Source organism: Lepus europaeus, chromosome 14 (genome assembly GCF_033115175.1).
Source record: "Lepus europaeus isolate LE1 chromosome 14, mLepTim1.pri, whole genome shotgun sequence".
Lineage (NCBI taxonomy): Eukaryota > Metazoa > Chordata > Mammalia > Lagomorpha > Leporidae > Lepus > Lepus europaeus.
The window spans coordinates 43,395,058-43,415,359 of record NC_084840.1 but is presented as its reverse complement, the minus strand read 5'-3'; the positions used below and the strand labels follow the sequence as shown (position 1 = coordinate 43,415,359).

Genomic DNA, 20,302 nt, shown 5'->3' with positions numbered 1-20,302 from the left:
ACAGCACGTATTAAGAGCATAATAAATGCAAATTTCTTATTCTCTGTCCTTTCCCTCTACTCATTTACTTATCCATCCCCCCTTGCAGACTAGGTTCACGTTTAACTACCACTTTTTTTGTCGGTTGGCTAGTTATTAATAACCTTAAAGTGTTCCTACAGCTCTAGCTCCACTAAGTTACAGGACTAGGCTTCCAAATCACATATTGTACAAGGAATGTGCTGGAAGCAGAAATAACTATCACTCTTATTTGCTTGGACACTTCTTCCTTCCTGTGAAGAAAACCCATTAAGGCCACCTCAGGGCTAGTTGCACTATTCATTAAGTTGGCCAGAAATTTTCTGGGCTAGATTGATAGATGCCAATCAGAAATGGACATTTTTGGACTAACTGTATTTACCTGGTAATTTCTGAGCCATTCTATTACCAGGCACTGAGGCCAGTAAAACCAAGTTCCACCCCAGCCACTTCTTAGGATAATCATGTAGTTGTGGTCAATTTATTCTTCCTCTTATGGTCCAAACTTCCAGATAATATTTAAATCCATGCAAGTTTACAATTTTGATTCTATTATTCTAAAATAATCCTTAGCCTCAGCCATCTCCTGTCCCCCATAAATGGTCTTCAGTTCTAATGCATTATCAAGTCTGTGGAACTCAAGATCACTCTGAGTGACTAGACCCTCTTGAAGGATATTAAGTATGAGGACATCACTGGAGAGTATGTAAAATGTGGTTAATGTACAATCTGCCCCAGAATCTCTCAGGTTTTCATAAATAGACCTCAAGAGATTCCTGGATCCCTCTCTCATATGCTAATTCAATATCTGGGTGGGAAGGGGAGTTGGGATCTGCATTTTTAACAAGGTTTCCAAATGATCCTTGAACATAATGAAGTTTGAGGACCACTATCCTAAACCCTGTGCATATTGTCTCAAAGCAAATAGGAAGAAACAAAGTGAGAGGGAGAGAGCTACAGCATGGTATTCTACAATAAAGCAAGTCCAAAGTCGTAGCATCAATCTTTCTCAAGTTGAATTCCTCAATTAGCACAATTGTAGAATTTTATTCAAGTTGGATTCACTCTTGCCCTCCATTATCATTTTCTATTGAGTTTCTCCTGGAAGGTTGTGTTACTGAAGTTACCTCTCATATCACTTCCAACCCTACATTATGTTCAATAAATGCCTTCGAATTACTCATTTCTTAGCTCTCTTCTCACTTTCCTTCAATCCCTGCTTTTCTTGACCCCTTATACTGATGGAAAGTGGAAAACTGGCAAATTACCTTTTAACATGAATTCCTATGCTCTCTCTAGCTATGATAAACTAGATCCAGCCAATATTAGCAGCCCTAGTAACAGCGATTTTGGAAACAGGCAATCTTAACTCCCCAAAGGCAGGCTCTTCCTCTGACCTTGAGGTTGTTCTAGACAACACTTCACAGTAACCAAGTATCTAAAATCTGAAATGGGTTATAACATCAAATGATACAAGAGACCAGCCTTTATAAAAGTATTCAAGTTCTTTTTATTACTTCTTTCTCAGATAGCCCCCAGAGAATGAAATTTGTACAAGACTAAGTAATCATTTTATTTCATCTTAAAGAGCTCAAGGACCAACAACAAATAAAATAATGACCTATCCTACTATTACTACCACTTTGTAAGATAGCTTACTAAATCTGCTGACTGTTAACTTATAGGTTGACTCCTCAGACTTCCTAATCTTTTGGTTACTATAGCCTCTAAATACCCATAGGGAGACAAAAAAATCAGAAATATTTAGAAACCCAAATTGTCAAGGAACGTGCCAAAACTTCATTTTAGGCAATCTGAATATGCTAAGAATGTTGTTCCCAGGACCACTCCTCCAGGGATAACTTAATCCAAAGGTAAAGAAAAGTCTGATCGAATTTATTTATCACTACAATGTTATAATAATAAATAGGAGGCTTTGGGCCAAAGACCGACAGTGAAATTACTTTCTAAAAATTGCAACTCATACTTCTAAAAAAGCTTAGAGAAATTTAAAAGGAATGTCTGCCCATTAATCACAAATCACCAAAGTAACATTCAGGACCTTTCAACCTCATGTATTCACCATCACGTTATCTCAGAACAGAATAATTCAAAAACAAAAGTAAGTGATCAGTTAGTATTTCTAGTACAAACCAAACACAAACAGGCTTATTTTCTTGAGTTAGTTTACAACCAAGAAAATGAGAACAATATGATGCAGGGGTAACAAATTCCCAGCTTCTTACCTTCGTAACCTCTGGAGCACAGATCATCTGTGGTTCCATAGATCTTCCACCTGCTCCACAAACCAGATCCCTTGTACAGCATAATATTCTTTTCTTGTCTGTTGCCATAGTTAAAAAATAAATCTTCACCCTTGATTCCAAAAAGTGTGTCATTTTTGCATTCCCATTTCTGAAATTCACTTTTTGAGTCACAATTATATAGAGTGACAGAAACCCAGTCGGTTTTGGAAGGCACCCCCAAGCATAATTTAAATGCAACACTCATGACATGGAATTCAGACACCCATCGGAATCTCTGTGATTCAGCATCCTGGTTGCAAACTGCAGTCTGGACGGCACTGGAACTGATGGCTTCCACACAGCGCTTGTGATCTTCATTATAAATTAAAAATTGCCTAGTGTCTGTTAAAAAAAAAAAAAAGAAAGAAAAGAAAGCATGCTCAAGTGGATCCAAGAAGCAAAGACAACATTTTTAGGTCAAAAGTTCTCAACCTTTCTGTTTCCCCAAAGATGTATAATTATAGGAAAGGAAATGAAGGTGACTGTGTCTGGGCCCGCTCAGCTCCCTTCTTGAGACCCCTAAAGTTGGAGAGAGGGGCTGGCCTGAGGCCCTACCACGGTTAGCACCTGGGCAGTCAGCAATCATCCTTCAAGCTATTTTAATCTTTAGGAGGAACCTTAAGAAAAGGGCCACTTAAAAACAATGCTCATGGATCATAGTGGAGTGAATGTAAAAAGCAGATAGACGATAGAAGTGAATATAACATCAATCTGGGCAAAGAAAATTTGGATAATTGAATGCAGTAATATAAATGAAATACATGTAAGCATACTTCCAAAAGTTTGTAGAAAATGGAAATCTTAAGTTCATTTTAGCGCCAAAAAATTTTGAGATCCATGCATAGTTTTTTCATAATATGCATTTCATAATATGGCTCTTCCTAGAATAGGATTTTTAAGCGTGACACACCCTGACCCTCCTTCAGATACGTAGATGAAATCTAGATATAAGTATCCTAATAATAACAGTAGGTTTTTGTTTTGTTTAGAGACAGAGGCATAAAAAGCCCCATCCCCAAATGCCTATAATGACCAGTGCTGGGCTGGGGCTGAACCTAAGAGCCTGGAACTCAATTCCAGTCTCCCATGTGGGTGGCAGGGACCCAACTACTTGGGCCATCATCTGCTGCCTCCCAGGGTGGGCATTAGCAGAAAGCTGGAATCATTATCAGAGCTGGGACTCAAACACTCTGTACTCTGATATGGGAAGCAGCCTTCTTAACTGTTATCTAATCAGTAAGCAAAAAAAAAAAAAATTGTTTCTAGTTTATATAATTTTATCTTCAATTCCTGTCTTGTGTATTTTTTAAATTAAGTGTTTTTTGGGTATCCCAGGTTAGGCCAACTCAAAGTTTTTGGTTTTGCTTTATTTTATTTTTCTCTCTTAACAATATATACCCAGCTTAGATGTAGCATTTAGACAAGTTAGTGTCAGTTGTATTATGCTAACTTTCATTTCTTTGCATACTCAATGTAACCCTTATACAAACAGAAAGATACAAAGATGCATTTTAATGTTCAATAATTTGTGACATTCACAACAAAAGATAATTAAATGACAAGTTGTATGTCATTGGGGTTAATATCTTATGAGAAAAACTTAAATAAGAATGTGTTCTATAGTTGTAATTTGGGACTGGTGAGTTAAGCAATGTGTATGGATGGCTCATATACTTAGAGTACCTAGCTGCTAGCTGGCAAATCCAAACTTCCTCTTGCAAAAAAGGGGGTGTGGGGAGAATCTGGATCTGGTAAGGTTTTCCCCCATATATCAAAACTAAGTTCATATAAAATTTTTTGTATTTTTTTTCAAAAAAATACACAGATGAAAGGAATTGGCTTCTTATATTTTACAAGACAAAAATAAAGCAAGCACTTCTTGCAAAGTTTTCTTCAATTCTTTCTACTGGTAGGATTGCAGATATCTGAGGGTCTAAGTGAGCTTTCTTTGTAATCAAATCATCCCAGTGAAACACTCCCAAAGAACAGCTGCACTAGTCCTGTCCTCCAGAGTTCACAAAGAACTCTCACGTACCATGTGCCATTTATGGTTCTCAGCGCCAGTGAGGTGAGCACCACCTCCACTCTGAGATCAGTTCTGAAGTTCATACTGAATCTTTGCCATAGAAGAATATTTTTTCCTAGTGAGCTCCTATATCTGCTCTTGCTCCTAAGTGTTTAAGATTTCCCGCATTTATCCTTCCTGGGTTTCTAACTCTACGCTATCTTGAACTTCTGCCTCATTTCCTCAGCTGAGTTACTCATCTGTGTGGTTTCATTTCTGGGAATTAGGACTCAGTAAAGCCTGGATCCAGACTACTTGCTTCTGTTGTCACCTAAACACACGGTGCCTGACTGAATCTCCTCTCACCTAGTTCAACTCCTTCCCATGTTTGACCTGTTCTTGTTACTAAGAGTTGTCCTGGATTCTCAGGACTTGCACATTTTCCTGGGAAAGAGTGGGATGTAATGAGTAGCTCTATAAAAAATCTACTACAATGGTTAATTTTATGTGTCAATTTGGTTGGGTCATGGTACCCAGATATTTGGTCTAATACCAGTCTGAGTGTTGTTGTGAAGCTTTGTTTTGTGTTGTTTCAAATGGGATTATCATTCCAATCAGTAGTAAAACAGAATACTCTACACAATGTAGATGGGCCTCCTCCAATCAGGTGAATTCTGAGGAGAAATTCTTCCTCTGGACTACCCTGACTCAACTGCAAATCAACTCTTTTCTGAATTTCCAGCCTAGCCCTGAAGATTTTGGGCTTGCCAGCCTTCATAACTGTCCTTCAATAATGTTGTTCTCTCTTCTCAACCCAACTCCCCTATGTCTCTGGAGCACCCTAACACATCCTTCTCCTGTCACCAACTCCACTGCCCCCATGGTCTTGCTGTCTTTGGAATGCCATCACCAAGGAAAACATTGACAAATCTCTCAGTTTCCCAGAAGATGGGCTTGGCTTGTCACTAGACCCCAAATTGCAAACCTACCCAGAGTAATGGGTAGTATCCCCTGAGCTACATGAAAGAGCAAAGGTTTCTTTCTGTTTTCACAGTCTCCTTGGCAGTTTGCCTGTGATGAGCATCCCATTTGGTTGAATGCTTACACAATTATAAAATATTTTCTTTCTCTTCTACTTTTGTGAAAAAGGTTTCTGGGTTGGAAGGAGGTTTTTCTTTCTAGGTCTCCAACAGTTGAAACCTTTCAAGAGTGGTACCACTATTCCCAGGAAAACAACACATACACACAACTCCAGCCCCTGCATCACAGCTAATTCGAGAGGGCATGACCCAGCCCAGCTACCCTTCTGGCCTCACCGTACTCTCTCTCTCACTCACTGTCTTCCAAACACGCCACCTTGCTGTTCCTCAAACACTCCGACCTCATTTCTACTTGTGTGATTGCCCGTTTTTTAATTCTCTCTTCTGAGTATGCTTAGTAAGGTTTCAGCTCAAGTGTCAACTCTTTACTGAGCCGACCATCCTAATTTTACTTTTCTGTTTTCTATAGATGGTCCATAACCATCTTAAATCATGATTTGTTTACTTATGTGTTATTAATATCCATCTATGGGAATGCATACTCCACGAGAAGAGGAAACTGCTTATTCTGTCTCACTATTGTAGTCTCTCACCGATACAAATTGAATGATTCCAAGCGTATTCATTAAACCGGAAGCAGCTTGACGAATTACCCAAATTCATCATTGTTTAGTAATAGAATTATGATAATGCATCTATTTAAAATTAGTTTTTCCCCTGAAAGCTGATATCCACCAAAGAGCAATTAGTAAAAAATATTTAAATTGACGGGAAGAGTACATGGAAATGAAAAGCTTCTATTGCAATACACACAGCTCTTCTTATTTCCTTTATTTGTCTTTAGACGTCAGGAAGCAGTGTAAGTTTGATATTGCCCTTGCTGACAATACAAGGAAACGGAGAATGATCACTTTCTGTTGATGCCTTCATGCCTTTCTCTTCTCTCTAAGTTGTCAGCATGTAGCTTTGTCTCTGTGAAACGTATCTGAAAACACTGCACTTCCTCTGACAGCATGTTGAAGACCTTGACCAAAAGACAGCTTGTGGCATTTTTGTCACTACTAGTCACACTGAATGTGATATATTTATAAACATTGTATTTTTTGTCTCTACTAATTATATTATTGTAATAGAAGTATTTCAAGGCTGAGAAAATAAGGACAGCTGGAGAGTTATATCCATTTCTTGGTAATTTCACCTATGGGATTAGATGTGTGGGTTTTGTTTTCTTGGGCTTTGCTTTCTTTTTAATATTTACACAGCAGAAATTTTTGTACAGAATTGATTCTCCCTCCACCTTCACTTTATCTTACTGATCTTACATTTGTTTTTTAGCAAATAATTGGTGAACTCTACTATGTGCCAGGCACTATGCTAGTGACAACACAAAGACAAACCAAAGAGACAAGTTCCCTAGGCACCGTAGCACTCACCGTGCTGTGGTTAGTTCAAGAGCAGAAATATCTAGGGCAAAATTGCATTTGAGAAAAATGCAATAACTTTCTCCTCAGTAGGTCGGGTTGAGAGTAACAGAAAACTAACCACCCAATAACACTGGCATGAATTTTCTTTTAGGCACATTTTAACATTTTAAAATTACTCCCTAATGTTAAATATATAATTAAACTTCTAAACCTACTAGCAAAGAAAATTAGCTTATTAAAGGTGACTATTTAGAAATATAACTATGTTATGTCACATTTTCTTATATATTTTGTCCATGGTAAATGTATACAAAGACAAGAAGCTCAAGGCTGGCATTGTGGTGCAGTGAGCTAAGCTGCCATGTGGGCATCTTATATGGGCACTGGTTCAAGTCCCTGCTGCTCCACTTCCAATTCAGCTCCCTGCAAATGCACCTGGTAAGGCAGCTAAAGATGATCCAAGTGCTTGCCCCAACCACCCACACGGGAGACCCAGATGGAATGAACCAGCAGATGAAAGTTTCTCTTTCCCTTTGCCCTTCAAATAAATAACTAAATCTTGAGGAAAAAAAGAAGAAGCAGCAGCTGGAGCAGAGGCAGATGTGTGAGGATTCTGTAGCAGCATCAGTCAGACCTGACTTATTCCTCCTCGGCCTTTGCCATTTCAGTGCATACAGGCCTTGTTCCCAAATGCCAGCACTACAACCGTGAGCCTGGGGTTTTGCCCTCACCATGAGAGCCCCTATGCCTGTACATGGCACAGACCAGACGGGTCAGAGAGTTAATAAACCCCCTTCGGAGGAGCCCGTCCCAGTGATGGGTGGGAACTGACAAACCGCTGAAGCCTGGTGCCTCGGTTGGGGGGACCCTAAGCACATATCCCACACCATCGCTCAGAGCTTTCCTGTAGCTCACAGCGGTCACTGGCTTGGCAGTGCACCCCGTCTTCCTGTCTCACTTCCCCACACCCCTGCCGGTGTTTCCTGGGATTGCCTACAAAAAAAAAAAGCCCTACTTGACTCAAATCAGAGCGCAGCTGTCACAGGCCAGCTGCTGGGAGAGCCTAGACTAAGAAACACTGATTGTTCATCAGCCATAGCAGGAGAAATGGAAAACCTACATTGTACCCCTATCACCACCACCACCGGGAACTGAAAAGAAGTGAAAACTATTTGTTGTACACTTAGAACGTGCAACCAGCTGTGCTGGGTGCTGGCAGGGAAATCTAGGAAACATTGAGAATTAATTTATTTTTCACTTCACTCTTTCATTCATTCATCAAACATTCAGAGAACCTACTAATTTAAATTGCTGCATGTGGCCTTTTGGGGGCAAAACAGTCTGACTTTAAGGAAAAGATGGGGAACATGAAATTCTCCCAGTCACCCTCCTACCTCCTAAATGTATGAATGTCCACACCTCCTCTAGGCCATTCAGTCTCATCTGGGTATGAGAGGCCTTCCTGCTGCTGCTGACCTCACTCCCTGTGCCCTGGATCCCACCCTTCCTGCTTCTCCACTCGCCAGTTTCTCCACTTGCTCATACATCTTCAACCTATGCCTCAACTTCAAGGCAAACAAATAAACACCTGGCAGCAAGAATGACCATGCACCGATCTTTCTTCATAAAGAACCATGCTAACTGATCACTGAAATCAAGTATCATGTCAACACTATCACAACATCATCAGAGCCCTACTGTTTGGTCACCATGTAGGCAGAATCCACAGCTTACTGGCTGGATGACCTTGATCCCCTTCAAAACGACACTGTACTTCCATCCCCTCATCTGCAACCCAACAGGGAAATAGTTGGACCTAATCATTGTTGTAAGAATTAAGTGAGATGATTTAACTATAGTACTTAACATAGCTCCTGACATGGACATTACTCAATATATATGTCTTACTGTTATGAACCTGGAAGACTCCATCCTGAATACAGTGTGCAACAGTTCAGGACAAGATGAGACCAGAGGGATCAGGGAACCGGTGCAGCAGCCACACAGAGGGACCGAGGAACAGAACACAGAGACCAGGCACCTTCAGCCCTGGGGGTCACGGTGGGCATGGTGAAGAGAGGGATGCTCTTTGGGGTCGCCAGACTTGCAGTCAGATCCCACTTCCACCATTTAAGGCTGTTTTATCGGACTTAAATTAAACATCCTCGCCTCAATTTCCTCATCTCTAGAAAGCCCTCTACTTCCACTGGACTTGTTGTGAAGCCCTTAATGGGTCATTTATGTAAAGTACCCAGCAGGTCCCTCTGCGAGTAGCTAACACTTATTTTTTTTTTTTTTTGACAGGCAGAGAGGACAGTGAGAGAGAGAGAGAGAAAGGTCTTCCTTTTGCCATTGGTTCACCCTCCAATGGCCGCCGTGGCCAGCGCGCTGCACTGATCCAAAGCCAGGAGCCAGGTGCTTCTCCTGGTCTCCCATGGGGTGCAGGGCCCAAGCACTTGGGCCATCCTCCACTGCCCTCCCGGGCCACAGCAGAGAGCTGGCCTGGAAGAGGGGCAACCGGGACAGAATCCGGCGCCCCGACCAGGACTAGAACCCGGTGTGCCAGCGCCGCAAGGCGGAGGATCAGCCTGTTAAGCCACGGCGCCGGCCATGGCTAACACTTTACAAATATTAACTCCCTCCCTTCCTCCGCTTGAAATAAAAATTCTGACAAGTGATATAAATGAAGGGACCTAGGTCCTTCTTTAAATATACAGGATATTTCAAAAAAGTTGTGGGAAGATGGAATTAAAAGATAAGTTAATTTTCGTGTTAAAGAAATTTGTAATCCATGTATAGCCCACACACACCCCTCCCCCGCCCCCCGGTCCAGAATATACATTTCTGAGCTTTTGGAAGCCTCTTCATTTTCATGGATTCCAAAAATGTTTTACACCAAAATAAACTTGTCTCAAAACATCATCTTACACAGCCTTTTTGAAGTCCATTGTTACTGTTCCTGACCAGCACACTCCGGCTGATACATGGTGCCTAGCCTCAGAGTGAGATCATGGTTAAGAGGTAGCCCTGGCCGGCGCCACGGCTCAATAGGCTAATCCTCTGCCTTGCGGCGCCGGCATACCGGGTTCTAGTCCCGGTTGGGGCACTGGATTCTGTCCCGGTTGCCCCTCTTCCAGGCCAGCTCTCTGCTGTGGCCAGGGAGTGCAGAGAAGGATGGCCCAAGTGCTTGGGCCCTGCACCCCATGGGAGACCAGGAGAAGCACCTGGCTCCTGCCTTTGGATCAGCACGGTGCGCCGGCCGCAGCACACCGGCTGCAGCAGCCATTGGAGGGTGAACCAAAAGCAAAGGAAAACCTTTATCTCTGTCTCTCTCTCGCACTGTCCACTCTGCCTGTCAAAATAAAAAATAAATAAAAAAATAAAAAAGAGGTAGCCCTGGGCCTTCCTCACTTGCTGACTTCTGCAGCCCACTTAATCCTTGGAGCCTCAGTTCTCTCATACAGCGACACCCACCCACCTGCTTGCTGGGAAGCCATGGCCCCCCAAGATCTTCATTTCTGCTCCAGTCACTTATGCACAGTAACATACTCTTCCCATCCCTTATCCATAGGAGGTCGAGTCAGAGCGACCAGGTGACCTACACCATAAATAGAAGGAATCCTACGTATGCCTTTTCTCTACACACATACCTATGATAAAGCTAAATTTATAAATTAAGGCACCGTGGCCGGCCTGCGGCTCACTAGGCTAATCCTCCGCCTGCGGTGCCGGCACACCAGGTTCTAGTCCTGGTCAGGGCGCCAGATTCTGTCCCGGTTGCCCCTCTTCCAGGCCAGCTCTCTGCTGTGGCCAGGGAGTGCAGTGGAGGATGGCCCAAGTGCTTGGGCCCTGCACCCCATGGGAGACCAGGAAAAACACCTGGCTCCTGGCTTTGGGTCAGCGCGGTGCGCTGGCCACAGCAGCCATTGGAGGGTGAACCAATGGCAAAGGAAGACCTTTCTCTCTGTCTCTCTCTCTCTCTCACTGTCCACTCTTCCTGTCAAAAAAAATAAAAATAAATAAATTAATTAAGGCACCATAAGACATTAATAACAGGAGGTAGCTTTGCAGTATAGCAGGTAAAGCCATCGCCTGTGACACTGGCATTCTACATGAGCGCTGGTTTTTGTCCTGACTGTTCTACTTCTGATCCAGCTCCCTGCTCATGGCCTGGGAAAAGCAGGGAAAGATGGCCCAAGTGTTTAGGTCCCTGTATCCATGTGGGAGACCCAGATGAAGCCCCTGGCTCCTGGCTTCAACCTGGCCAAGCCCTAGCCATTGCAGCCATTTGGGGAATGAACAGTGGATGGAAGATATTTCTCTCTCTCTCTATCCTTCTCTAACTTTGACTTTCAAATTAATATATCTTTTTTAAAAAATGAATTAATATTTAGGAGTGAGTGTTGTGGCACAGAGGACTAAGCCACTGTTTGGAACACCCATTTCCCATGTTGGAGAACCTAGGATTGAATCCTGCCTCTGCTTCTGAACCAGCTTCCTGCCTGGAAGGCATCAGATAACAGCTAACGTTGGGTTCCTGCTACCCACATTGAACACTGGGATGGAATTCCTGGCTCCTGATTATGGGCTGGCTCAGGGTGTTGCAACCATTGGGAGAGTGAACCAGCACATGGAAGTGCTCTCGCTCACTCGATCACCACCCCCCCTTTGCAATAAGTAAATAAAACTTAAAAAATTATGTAAGACATGCTTTTGCTGGATCAAAGTTTTCAAGAATAATTATCAGAATCACCACTATGACAACTACATGACAAAATTCCTTTCCTTAGCATTTGGATGAGGAAATTGAAATAGGAAGTGGATCAGGACTATAGGATTTAGCATGACACCAATGTGGATGTGAACCACATTCTGACTGCTTCCAGCCCATTGTGAGCTCCCAACATGATGCAGCAGGGATAACCTAATTTGCATGTGTTAGTGTTCAATTCACAGCGAGAAATTGAATGAGGATGGAAAATGGAGAGCTGCAGCGTGATGTCCAGGGTTGCCTCTACCTGCTAGATAACAGCATACTGGCCCTTAGCCTCTCTGAGCCTATTGCTTCCTTTATAAAATGATGACCTCAAAACTTGGTCATCTCCAAGTTCCTTTCTGCTTTAAAGCCCTATGGTGCCAAAGCCTCCTCTTCCATCAAGACTTCCCTCGTTTTCACTCTTAGCAGTTGATCTAGGCTCTGTCACGCCATGGAGCCCCTTATTCTGCTTTATCCTGAGAGCCCAGTGAGGCTTGGTGTTGCCCTGTGGCAGTGGCACTCACCACTGAGAGTCTGGTTTTTGTCGTCCTTCCCAACTCTGCCTCCAGTTGCAACATATTGGCAGTTTGCAATCAACCATGATGGGATTACCCCCCACCCCCAGAAATCAGAGCACCACAAATCAATTCAGTGCTTCTTTCTTTCTGCAAACAAAGCTTTAAGGTTGCCAACATACTTCTGCCCAGGAGCCACACCCTTTCATTTCTAAGCTGCACTCCTCTGCTGTGGTCCCACTTCTGTGCCTAAACTGCTCTCCCTGTGACTGCTGTGATTAGAACCCCATGGAGGGCCGGTGCCACGGCTCACTAGGCTAATCCTCCGCCTTTCGGCGCCGGCACACCGGGTTCTAGTCCCGGTTGGGGCCGAATTCTGTCCCGGTTGCTCCTCTTCCAGGCCAGCTACCTGCTGTGGCCCGGGAGGGCAGTGGAGGATGGCCCAGGTCCTTGGGCCCTGCACCCACATGGGAGACTGGGAGGGAGCACCTGGCTCCTGGCTTTGGATCGGTGTAGCGCCGGCTGCAGCGGCCATTTTGGGGGTGAACCAACGGAAAGGAGACCTTTCTCTCTGTCTCTCTAACTCTGCCTGTCATAAAAAAAAAAAAAAAAAAAAAGAACCCCATGGAGGCCTGAACACAGGGGCCAAATGCTTAAGAGACAGCAGGGCAAGAAGAATAAACAAACAAAGGGAGAGACTCCCTCAATGCTGCTGGAAGCCAGAAAAGGTAAAATAGGAATTGTAGGCTCCGGAAAAAAAAAAATCTGGAAAGGGCTCCCTTGCTTCATTTTGTTTGTTTCTAATTCTGCAAGCGAGCACATCCTCAGCACCTCCCTCCTCTTCCAGTATCTGTGCCCTCGGAGGAAGGCAGCAGTCAGAGGCAGGCATCCTGCTGCTCCGGGGGGGACGTCCTACACTAACTGAGAAACACTGCTCAGCACCACTGAGTCGGTTTAGAGCGAATAAAGGACTGTAGCTGAGCTGCCCAATAGGGCAACCAAGTGATGCTGTACACTTTAAAAAAGGCTGGTGTCAACTGGGATGTGCTGTAAGGTTTTGAAGTGTTCATTTAAAAAAAGTAAATGTGAGAATAGTCCAATATGTCAATACGGATTAAATGTTGAGTAATAAGATCTTGATTGGATTGGATGAATGTTACCTACTTCCTTTAAGCCCCCCGCCCAGAGTGGCTACACAATGTGGCTAACTGCATTTCTCGTGGGCTGTGCTGTGTTTGAGTCCAGTCTCAAAGTCCTGGAATTGTTCATCCAGCTTGTATTTGAGGAACTTAGGACTCCTAAGTAGAATGGTCTACTTGGGTTGACACAATCCTCAGAAGATTTTTGCTTATCTTAGTTTTCCCCTTTGGTGCCATGAAGAGTATTTTAGCAACTCTTTCCCAAGACAAACATCTTGCAAAAGAGGCCGAGAGAAGGCCACACCCTATCTCAGCGGTCTTCACAAGCCCAAGTTTAACAGCTCCCCTTTCAGCACCCTGCATCTTTGATTTGTTTGTTTATTTATTATTTAAGAGGCAGAGAGACAGGGAGACAGAGAGAGCAATCTCCCATCCACTGGCTAACCCCCCAAATGCCCACAACAGGCAGCTTGGGACCAAGGCTGGCAGTGGGAAGCCAAGTTTGACCTCTCGCTCGTGGGACAGGGACCCAGCTACTCACATGGGGCTCGGACTCCAACCCAAGCACTCAGATATGGAATAGGTGCGGGCTCGGCAGTGTCGACTGCAGGGCCAAACCTCCACCCCTCACCCCTTACTCACTCAGAGAACCGCTTTACAGTCAGAGTAAAATATCTCCTGGCTACAATCTAAGCATTGTTTCCTGGGAAACTTCTCTTTTAAATACTTAATGCACTGCTTTAGGGGACAATTAATGACTATTGAGGAAAAATCGCACAACGTTTCATACACGTGCTCTTCAACGAGTTCAGGGAAAACACAAGTGACTTTTTGATTCCCTTTTTCCACAGGCTCTTTGAAGTCTCCTGTAGCTAACACCTGGGAAGCTTTTCCTATGGGCCATCGTCTGTTCTGAATGTCTCCCACACTAACGCACTGACGTATCAGCACAACTAATATTATTCTCGTCACTTTATAGCACAAAGAAATGAAGTGGCTCGTCCAAGGTCACAGCTCGAAAGTGGTGGAGTAAAGCGTACCGCCTTTGTTCATGTTTTGATAATCACTGCTCCCTAGTGGGCACACGATTGACCCTTGTCTGTTGTCAAGCAGCCTCCCATGGGGAAGCGTCCAGCCCCACCTGCACGGCCCGGAGCATCGGCGCTCAGCTCATCACTGTTGATTTGATATAAAGGAACGAGGATTGGGAGCCACAAATCAAACGTGGAATCCTTCTATATGCTCTCTAGATAGGACAGGGAATGAAATCCTTCTAGGCACTCATCCTGAAGCTCAAGCAGGTTGAGTCTACAGGAGTAGAAAAGACAGACTCACTAAGGTCTTCGAGAATTTGAAAAGCTCTGAATCTATTCCTAATGAGTAATTACCAGTTCCCAGAAAAAAGTAAACAAAACAAGAGGAATAAATCTGCTTGTGCAGCAATTCGAACAATCAAAACACTGATAAGGATGAGCTTGCCAGCAACAAAAATTATGAAGGCTTTAAAGGGTTCACAGAAAACAGGCGTGCGCAGGTGGCATGCAATCCCTTTTTGGGGGCTGACCTGTGATCTCATCCTTACACCTAGGATGAGGGGGCACCAAGCTGCCCTCCTCTCAGCCACTCAGAAGCTGGACTGAAACCTAGAATGAGGGAACCACAGAGCAGGAAATTCCTGAACAAATAAAATGTGGGCAGGAACCACAGGAGACAGAAGTTCTGGGGAGCCCAGCGCCGGGCAGCCTCCCACCTCCAGCTGCAGCTCCAGGGCCCCGGGGGGCCAGGTCGAGGCAGCGGGTTTCACTAGAGGGCTTGGGGCGCGGGGAGCTGGGCTGGCCGCCTCGGGCAGGTGCAGAGAACACTCCATCAACATCCACCCCAAAGGAGAAGGCGCGCCAGGGTGCCCAGGGCAGGGAGCCCCCACCTCCCAGCACACTTACCCAACAGCTGAACAGCAGCCGGAATGACAGAGACAAAAGCCAAGAGTAGGGACAGCTTCATGGCCCCGCTGTCTTTTCTGCCGGTGGTGGAGAGGAGGGAGAGGAAAAGCAACGCACAAGTGAGGGCCCCAGAGCACCCGCCACCTAGTCCATGCTCTCAGAGCTGCCCCGTGGAAAGAAGTGGAGAGGAAGCTCTCCCTTTTAAAGGGCTCCTGAATTTAGGGAAAACCTCCAATAAGGAGATATCCTGTCACATGAGGGTGGTTGGAAAAACAGGAATTCAAAGTTACAACTTTGCTTCGTAAGCTAACTTGTGAGAAGGGCAGACACAGAGCAAGGGGAGAAAGGGACACGTGGAGGAGAGGGGTGACGGGGCGGGGGTGAGGGGCGGGGCGGGGAGGAGAGAAGGCCATGGTGAAGGGCAGGGAGGCCGGCCCTGCCTGCAGCAAAGGAGAGAAGTGAAAGAGCTGAGGGCTTCCTGGCCTCCTCAGACCTCAGTTGGCACTGGGTGGAGACCAAACTGCAGGCTACTACCTGGGCCAGAAAACCGAGTTCCCCCCGGGAAGTAACCCCTCAGGGGGCCCTTGGCAAAGGACACCCACTCTAAAGGGACAGGAAGGCGACACTAAAAATCCGTGTTATGGCAGAGCCCTGGTGCTTAAGGGTTGAGGCCCATGTCCTCAGTCTTCATGGGCAATGTTTTTGTTTTTAGAGCTTCTAAAGAAACCATTCACACTGAGCTTTCTTCCTCTCCCTAGAAGAAAAGCAAGGGAGGCTGCACCTAAAAGAGACTCTCATTAAGGCCAGGAGGGAGAAAGTTCTAGAAGCCCTTTCCAGAAAATTCTCTAGACAACAGAAAAAAATAGTGGTAAAGGAGTTGCAATAAAGCCTTGCTGTCCAGCCTTACCCGTGGTGGCCTCTTCAAGTTTGGAAGGGTCCTCTCTCAGGAAGAAGAAAATCAGGCTGTTTGGTCAAAAGATGTAGATTAATTTCATAGCGAGTGGAAATTTTTCTTAAAATGAAAAAAACAGACCTTTCATTAAACAAAATGTTAACTAATCCCCTCATCTATTTAGCTATTTTTCAAATGACACATGAGTTAACATTTTGAAATAGATAATGATTGGACAGCTGACCCATACTGGAGTGTGGGAAATGTTAAGACAGCAAGAAGTAGCTGATTGAAACATTGTATTTTTTTGCAATTTTAAATGAATCATTTATATTCAAATACAAAGCTTGATTTAACATCTTTGCAATAAAGTTGGACACTTTGCTTCCTAAAAAAAAATCTAATATAGTTCTATTGCTGATTTTTTTTAACACTCTAAATTTAAGATCATTCTGTTAAGAAAGGAAAAATTGGTGAAAATGTAGGGCGGGTGACCAATGTTTCATTCTTAAAACATTGTTTCACTGATTTATCATGAAAATATTTTAAATGAGTCACTTGTGGCTTTTAAATGTAAATATATCATATACATTTCAAAAAATATTCCTGCCAAATTTGTATTTATATTATTTCAGAAGCAAGTAGAAGTCAATTGAATTATGTCTACACTCGTATTCAGAGTTTTTTTTTTTTTTTTAATTACACAGTTGTGTTGTATCACAGATGTGTAACTAAAAATCGGACTCAGGGGCCAGTGCTGTGGCACAGGGGGTTAACACCCTGGCCTGAAGCGCCGGCATCCCATATGGGCACTGGTTCAAGACCCGGCTGCTTGACTTCTGATCCAGCTCTCTGCTATGGCCTGGGAAAGCAGTGGAAGATGGCCCAAGTCCTTGGGCCCCTACACCCCACGTGGGAGACCTGGAGGAAGCTCCTGGATCCTGGCTTTAGATCGGCACAGCTCCGGCTATGGTGGCCAATTGAGGAGGTGAACCATCAGATGGAAGACCTCTCTCTCTCTCTCTCTCTCTCTCTCTCTCTGCCTCTCCTCTCTCTGTGTAACTCTGACTTTCAAATAAATAAATCTTAAAAAAAAATTAAACTCAGTAGTAAAATTTGTGGCTTTTGAAGAAAGTGAAGCCAACTGGCCCACAAGAATTTACCCACCACCTTGACCTTTTTGAAACCAAGAATTGTCAGACCTTAAGAGGAGATCAAGGCAAGAAAGAAATCCTACTTTGGGAGAATTAACGTCATGGAAGATGCTGGAATCCATCCTTCCGCCTAAACAACTGTTGCACTGGCAGGAACTGTCTTGAGTAACTCAGAACTCTACAGTCTACTCAGAAATGTGAAGCATGCAGGAGACAGCTTGATAAAGAGGCTGCTACCTGGGTTTCCACTCTTCACGGAGAGTAGGAGCAACCATCCTCCCTTGATCATTCCTGTGTTAGGCAGCTGGGAAGGTGGCTTTTGCCATACGCCTGGTGCAACCTGCTGGAGCCAGGATGGACAATCAGGACCTTGTTCTCCAAATATCAGGGCTGTGTGTTCTGAAGGCCCAGTGGTGCTTTCAATTGCTTTCACTGCTGCTATTCAACAGGCTGGAGGTGCTAGCTAGAGCAGTGGGCAAGAAAACAAAAACACCCAGTTTGGAAAGAATAAAGTAAAATGTTCTCTGCTCATAGATAGTATCATTTTATACGTAGAAACTCTTCAAGTTTCCATTAAAAAAAAACTCTTAGAGCTAATAAATTCAACAAAGTCAAGGGATATAAAATAAAAACACAAAATTCTGTTGCATTTATATACACCAGTAATGAATAATCTGAAAAGTAAATTAAGATAAAAAGTCCAGGGTGGGTAGTGCAGCAGGTTAGGATACCACATGTCATGCAGCATCCCATATAAGCACTGATTCAAGTCCCCACTGTTCCACTTCTGCTCTAGCTCCCCGCTAACAAACCTGGGAAAGCAGAGGAAGAGAGCCAAGTGCTCGGGCCCTTGCCATCCATGTGCGAGACCTGGATGGAGTTCTAGGCTCCTGGCTTCAGACCGGCCCAGTCTTGACTATCACAGCCATTTGGGGAGTGAACCAGCAGATAGAAGATTCCCTCTCTGTCTCTGTCTCCCCACCCCCCAACTTGTGTAACTCTGACTTTCGAATAAATAAATCTTTGGGCCGGCGCCGCGGCTCACTAGGCTAATCCTCCGCCTAGCGGCGCTGGCACACCAGGTTCTAGTCCCGGTCGGGGCACCAGATTCTGTCCCGGTTGCCCCTCTTCCAGGCCAGCTCTCTGCTGTGGCCCAGGAGGGCAGTGGAGGATGGCCCAAGTGCTTGGGCCCTGCACCCCATGGGAGACCAGGAGAAGCACCTCGCTCCTGCCATTGGATCAGCGCGGTGCGCCGGCCGCAGCACGCCAACCGTGGTGGCCATTGGAGGGCGAACCAATGGCAAAAGGAAGACCTTTCTCTCTGTCTCTCTCACTATCCACTCTGCCTGTCAAAAAAAAAAAAAAAAGAATAAAAAAAAATATTTGGGAAAAAAAAAGAAGTATATTTCAGGTTCATGAGATTGAATATTTAATATTGGTAAAATGACAACATTACCCCAATTATCCACAGATTCATGCAATCCATACCAAAATCCCAATGAGATGCTTTGCAGGAAGAGATAATCTAATCTTATCGTAAAATTCCTATGGCTTCTTAAGGAGCTCTGCATAGCCAGAAGTCTTGAGCAAGAACAAAGCTGGAGGATTCTTCCTAATTTAGAATTCTTCCTAACTCTGAAACTTACTACAAAACTAGAGCATAGTAATCTAAACAATATGGTACTGGAATTGGATGGTATAGGCCAATGGAATAGAAGAGAGTCCCCAAATAAATCCTCATGTATGTGGCCAATTGATTTTTAACAAAATGCTAAGACCATTCAATGAGGAAGGAACAGCATTTTCAACAAATGGTGCTGGGAAACCTGGATCCCCACATGCAGAAGGAGCAGGCTGCCCTCTGACCACACATGAAAGTTAATCCAAATAGATCAAAGACATAAACCTAAGAAAAGCTGAAGTCTCTTAAAAGAAAATATCAGTACAAATTTGAGATTTGACAATGAATTCTTGGCTATGATGTCAAAAGCACAAGCAATAAAAGAAAAATAAAAGATAAACTTGATTTGATCAAAACTAAAAACTTTTGTATCCAAGGATGTTATCAAGAGAGTGAAGAGACAATCCATAGGATAGGAGAAAATATTTCCAAGACATGTCTCTGATAAGAGATTAGTAAAGAACTAAAATTCAACAACAACAATACCGTAACAAATTTAAAAATGGTCATTGGCTCTGAAGAGACCTTTCTCCAAAGACGATAGAGAAATTATCCATATGTACTTGTAAGGATACTCAACACACTGATCATCAGGAAAAATACAATACAATGAGATACCCCTGAAAACTCAACAGGACAGCTATTAACAAAAAAAGGAAAATAACAAATGTTGGGGCAGATGTGGAGAAACAAACTTTTTTTAAAGGTTTATTTATTTATTTGAAAGTCAGAGTTACAGAGAAGGAGGGGGAAGGAGGGAGGGAGAGAGAGAGATCATCCATTTGCTAGTTCACTACGGTCAAGGCTAGGCCAGGCTGAAGCCAGGAACTTCTTCCAGGTCTCTCACACTGGTGCAAGGGCCCAAGCTCTTGGGCCATTTTGTACTGCTTTCCCAGGCACATGAGCAGGGAGCTGGAGCGAAAGGGGAACAGCTGGTTCTCAGACCCATGCCCATATGGGATTCTGGCACTGCAAGTGGTGGCTTTACCTACTACGCTACAGCTCCAGCCCCGAGGGACAAATTCTTGAGCATTGCTGGTAGGAATGTTGAATGGCAAACCACTGTAGAGAAGGGTTCGGTCAGTATGGCAGATCCTCACAGAGTTAAACAAAGAATTAGGACATGACCCAGCAATCCCACTTCTAGGTATATGCCCAAAAAGAATTGAAAACAGGGGCTCACAGAGACATTTGCACACCAGTGGTCATAGAAGTATTATTTACTTAATTCAGCCAAAAGGCACAGGCAACTCAGTCTATCAGCAGATGCTGTATAAGCAGAAGGTGGTCCATGCACACCACATTGGAATGGGAGATCACAGTCATAAAAGAGAATTACAATACCTACTGCAACTTATACAACCTTTCAACATTATGGTGAGTGGAATAAGCTAGACACAAGAGGGTGAATATCATGTGATTCCACCTGTAT

The 20,302-nt window shown here is 44.0% G+C and overlaps 1 protein-coding gene across 1 annotated transcript in view; it reads right to left on the bottom strand.

The window, feature by feature from the left end:
- MRC1 (mannose receptor C-type 1) overlaps positions 1-15,305 on the bottom strand; it is a 113,590-nt gene extending 98,285 nt beyond the window's left edge. The window contains exons 1-2 of the mRNA XM_062210526.1: positions 15,144-15,305; positions 2,265-2,666 (exon numbers count right to left, since the gene is read on the bottom strand). Coding sequence (XP_062066510.1) covers positions 2,265-2,666; positions 15,144-15,204 — 463 coding nt within the window. The 5' untranslated portion in view covers positions 15,205-15,305. The remainder of the gene's footprint in view (positions 1-2,264; positions 2,667-15,143) is intronic.
- Between the last annotated feature and the right edge of the window lie 4,997 nt (positions 15,306-20,302).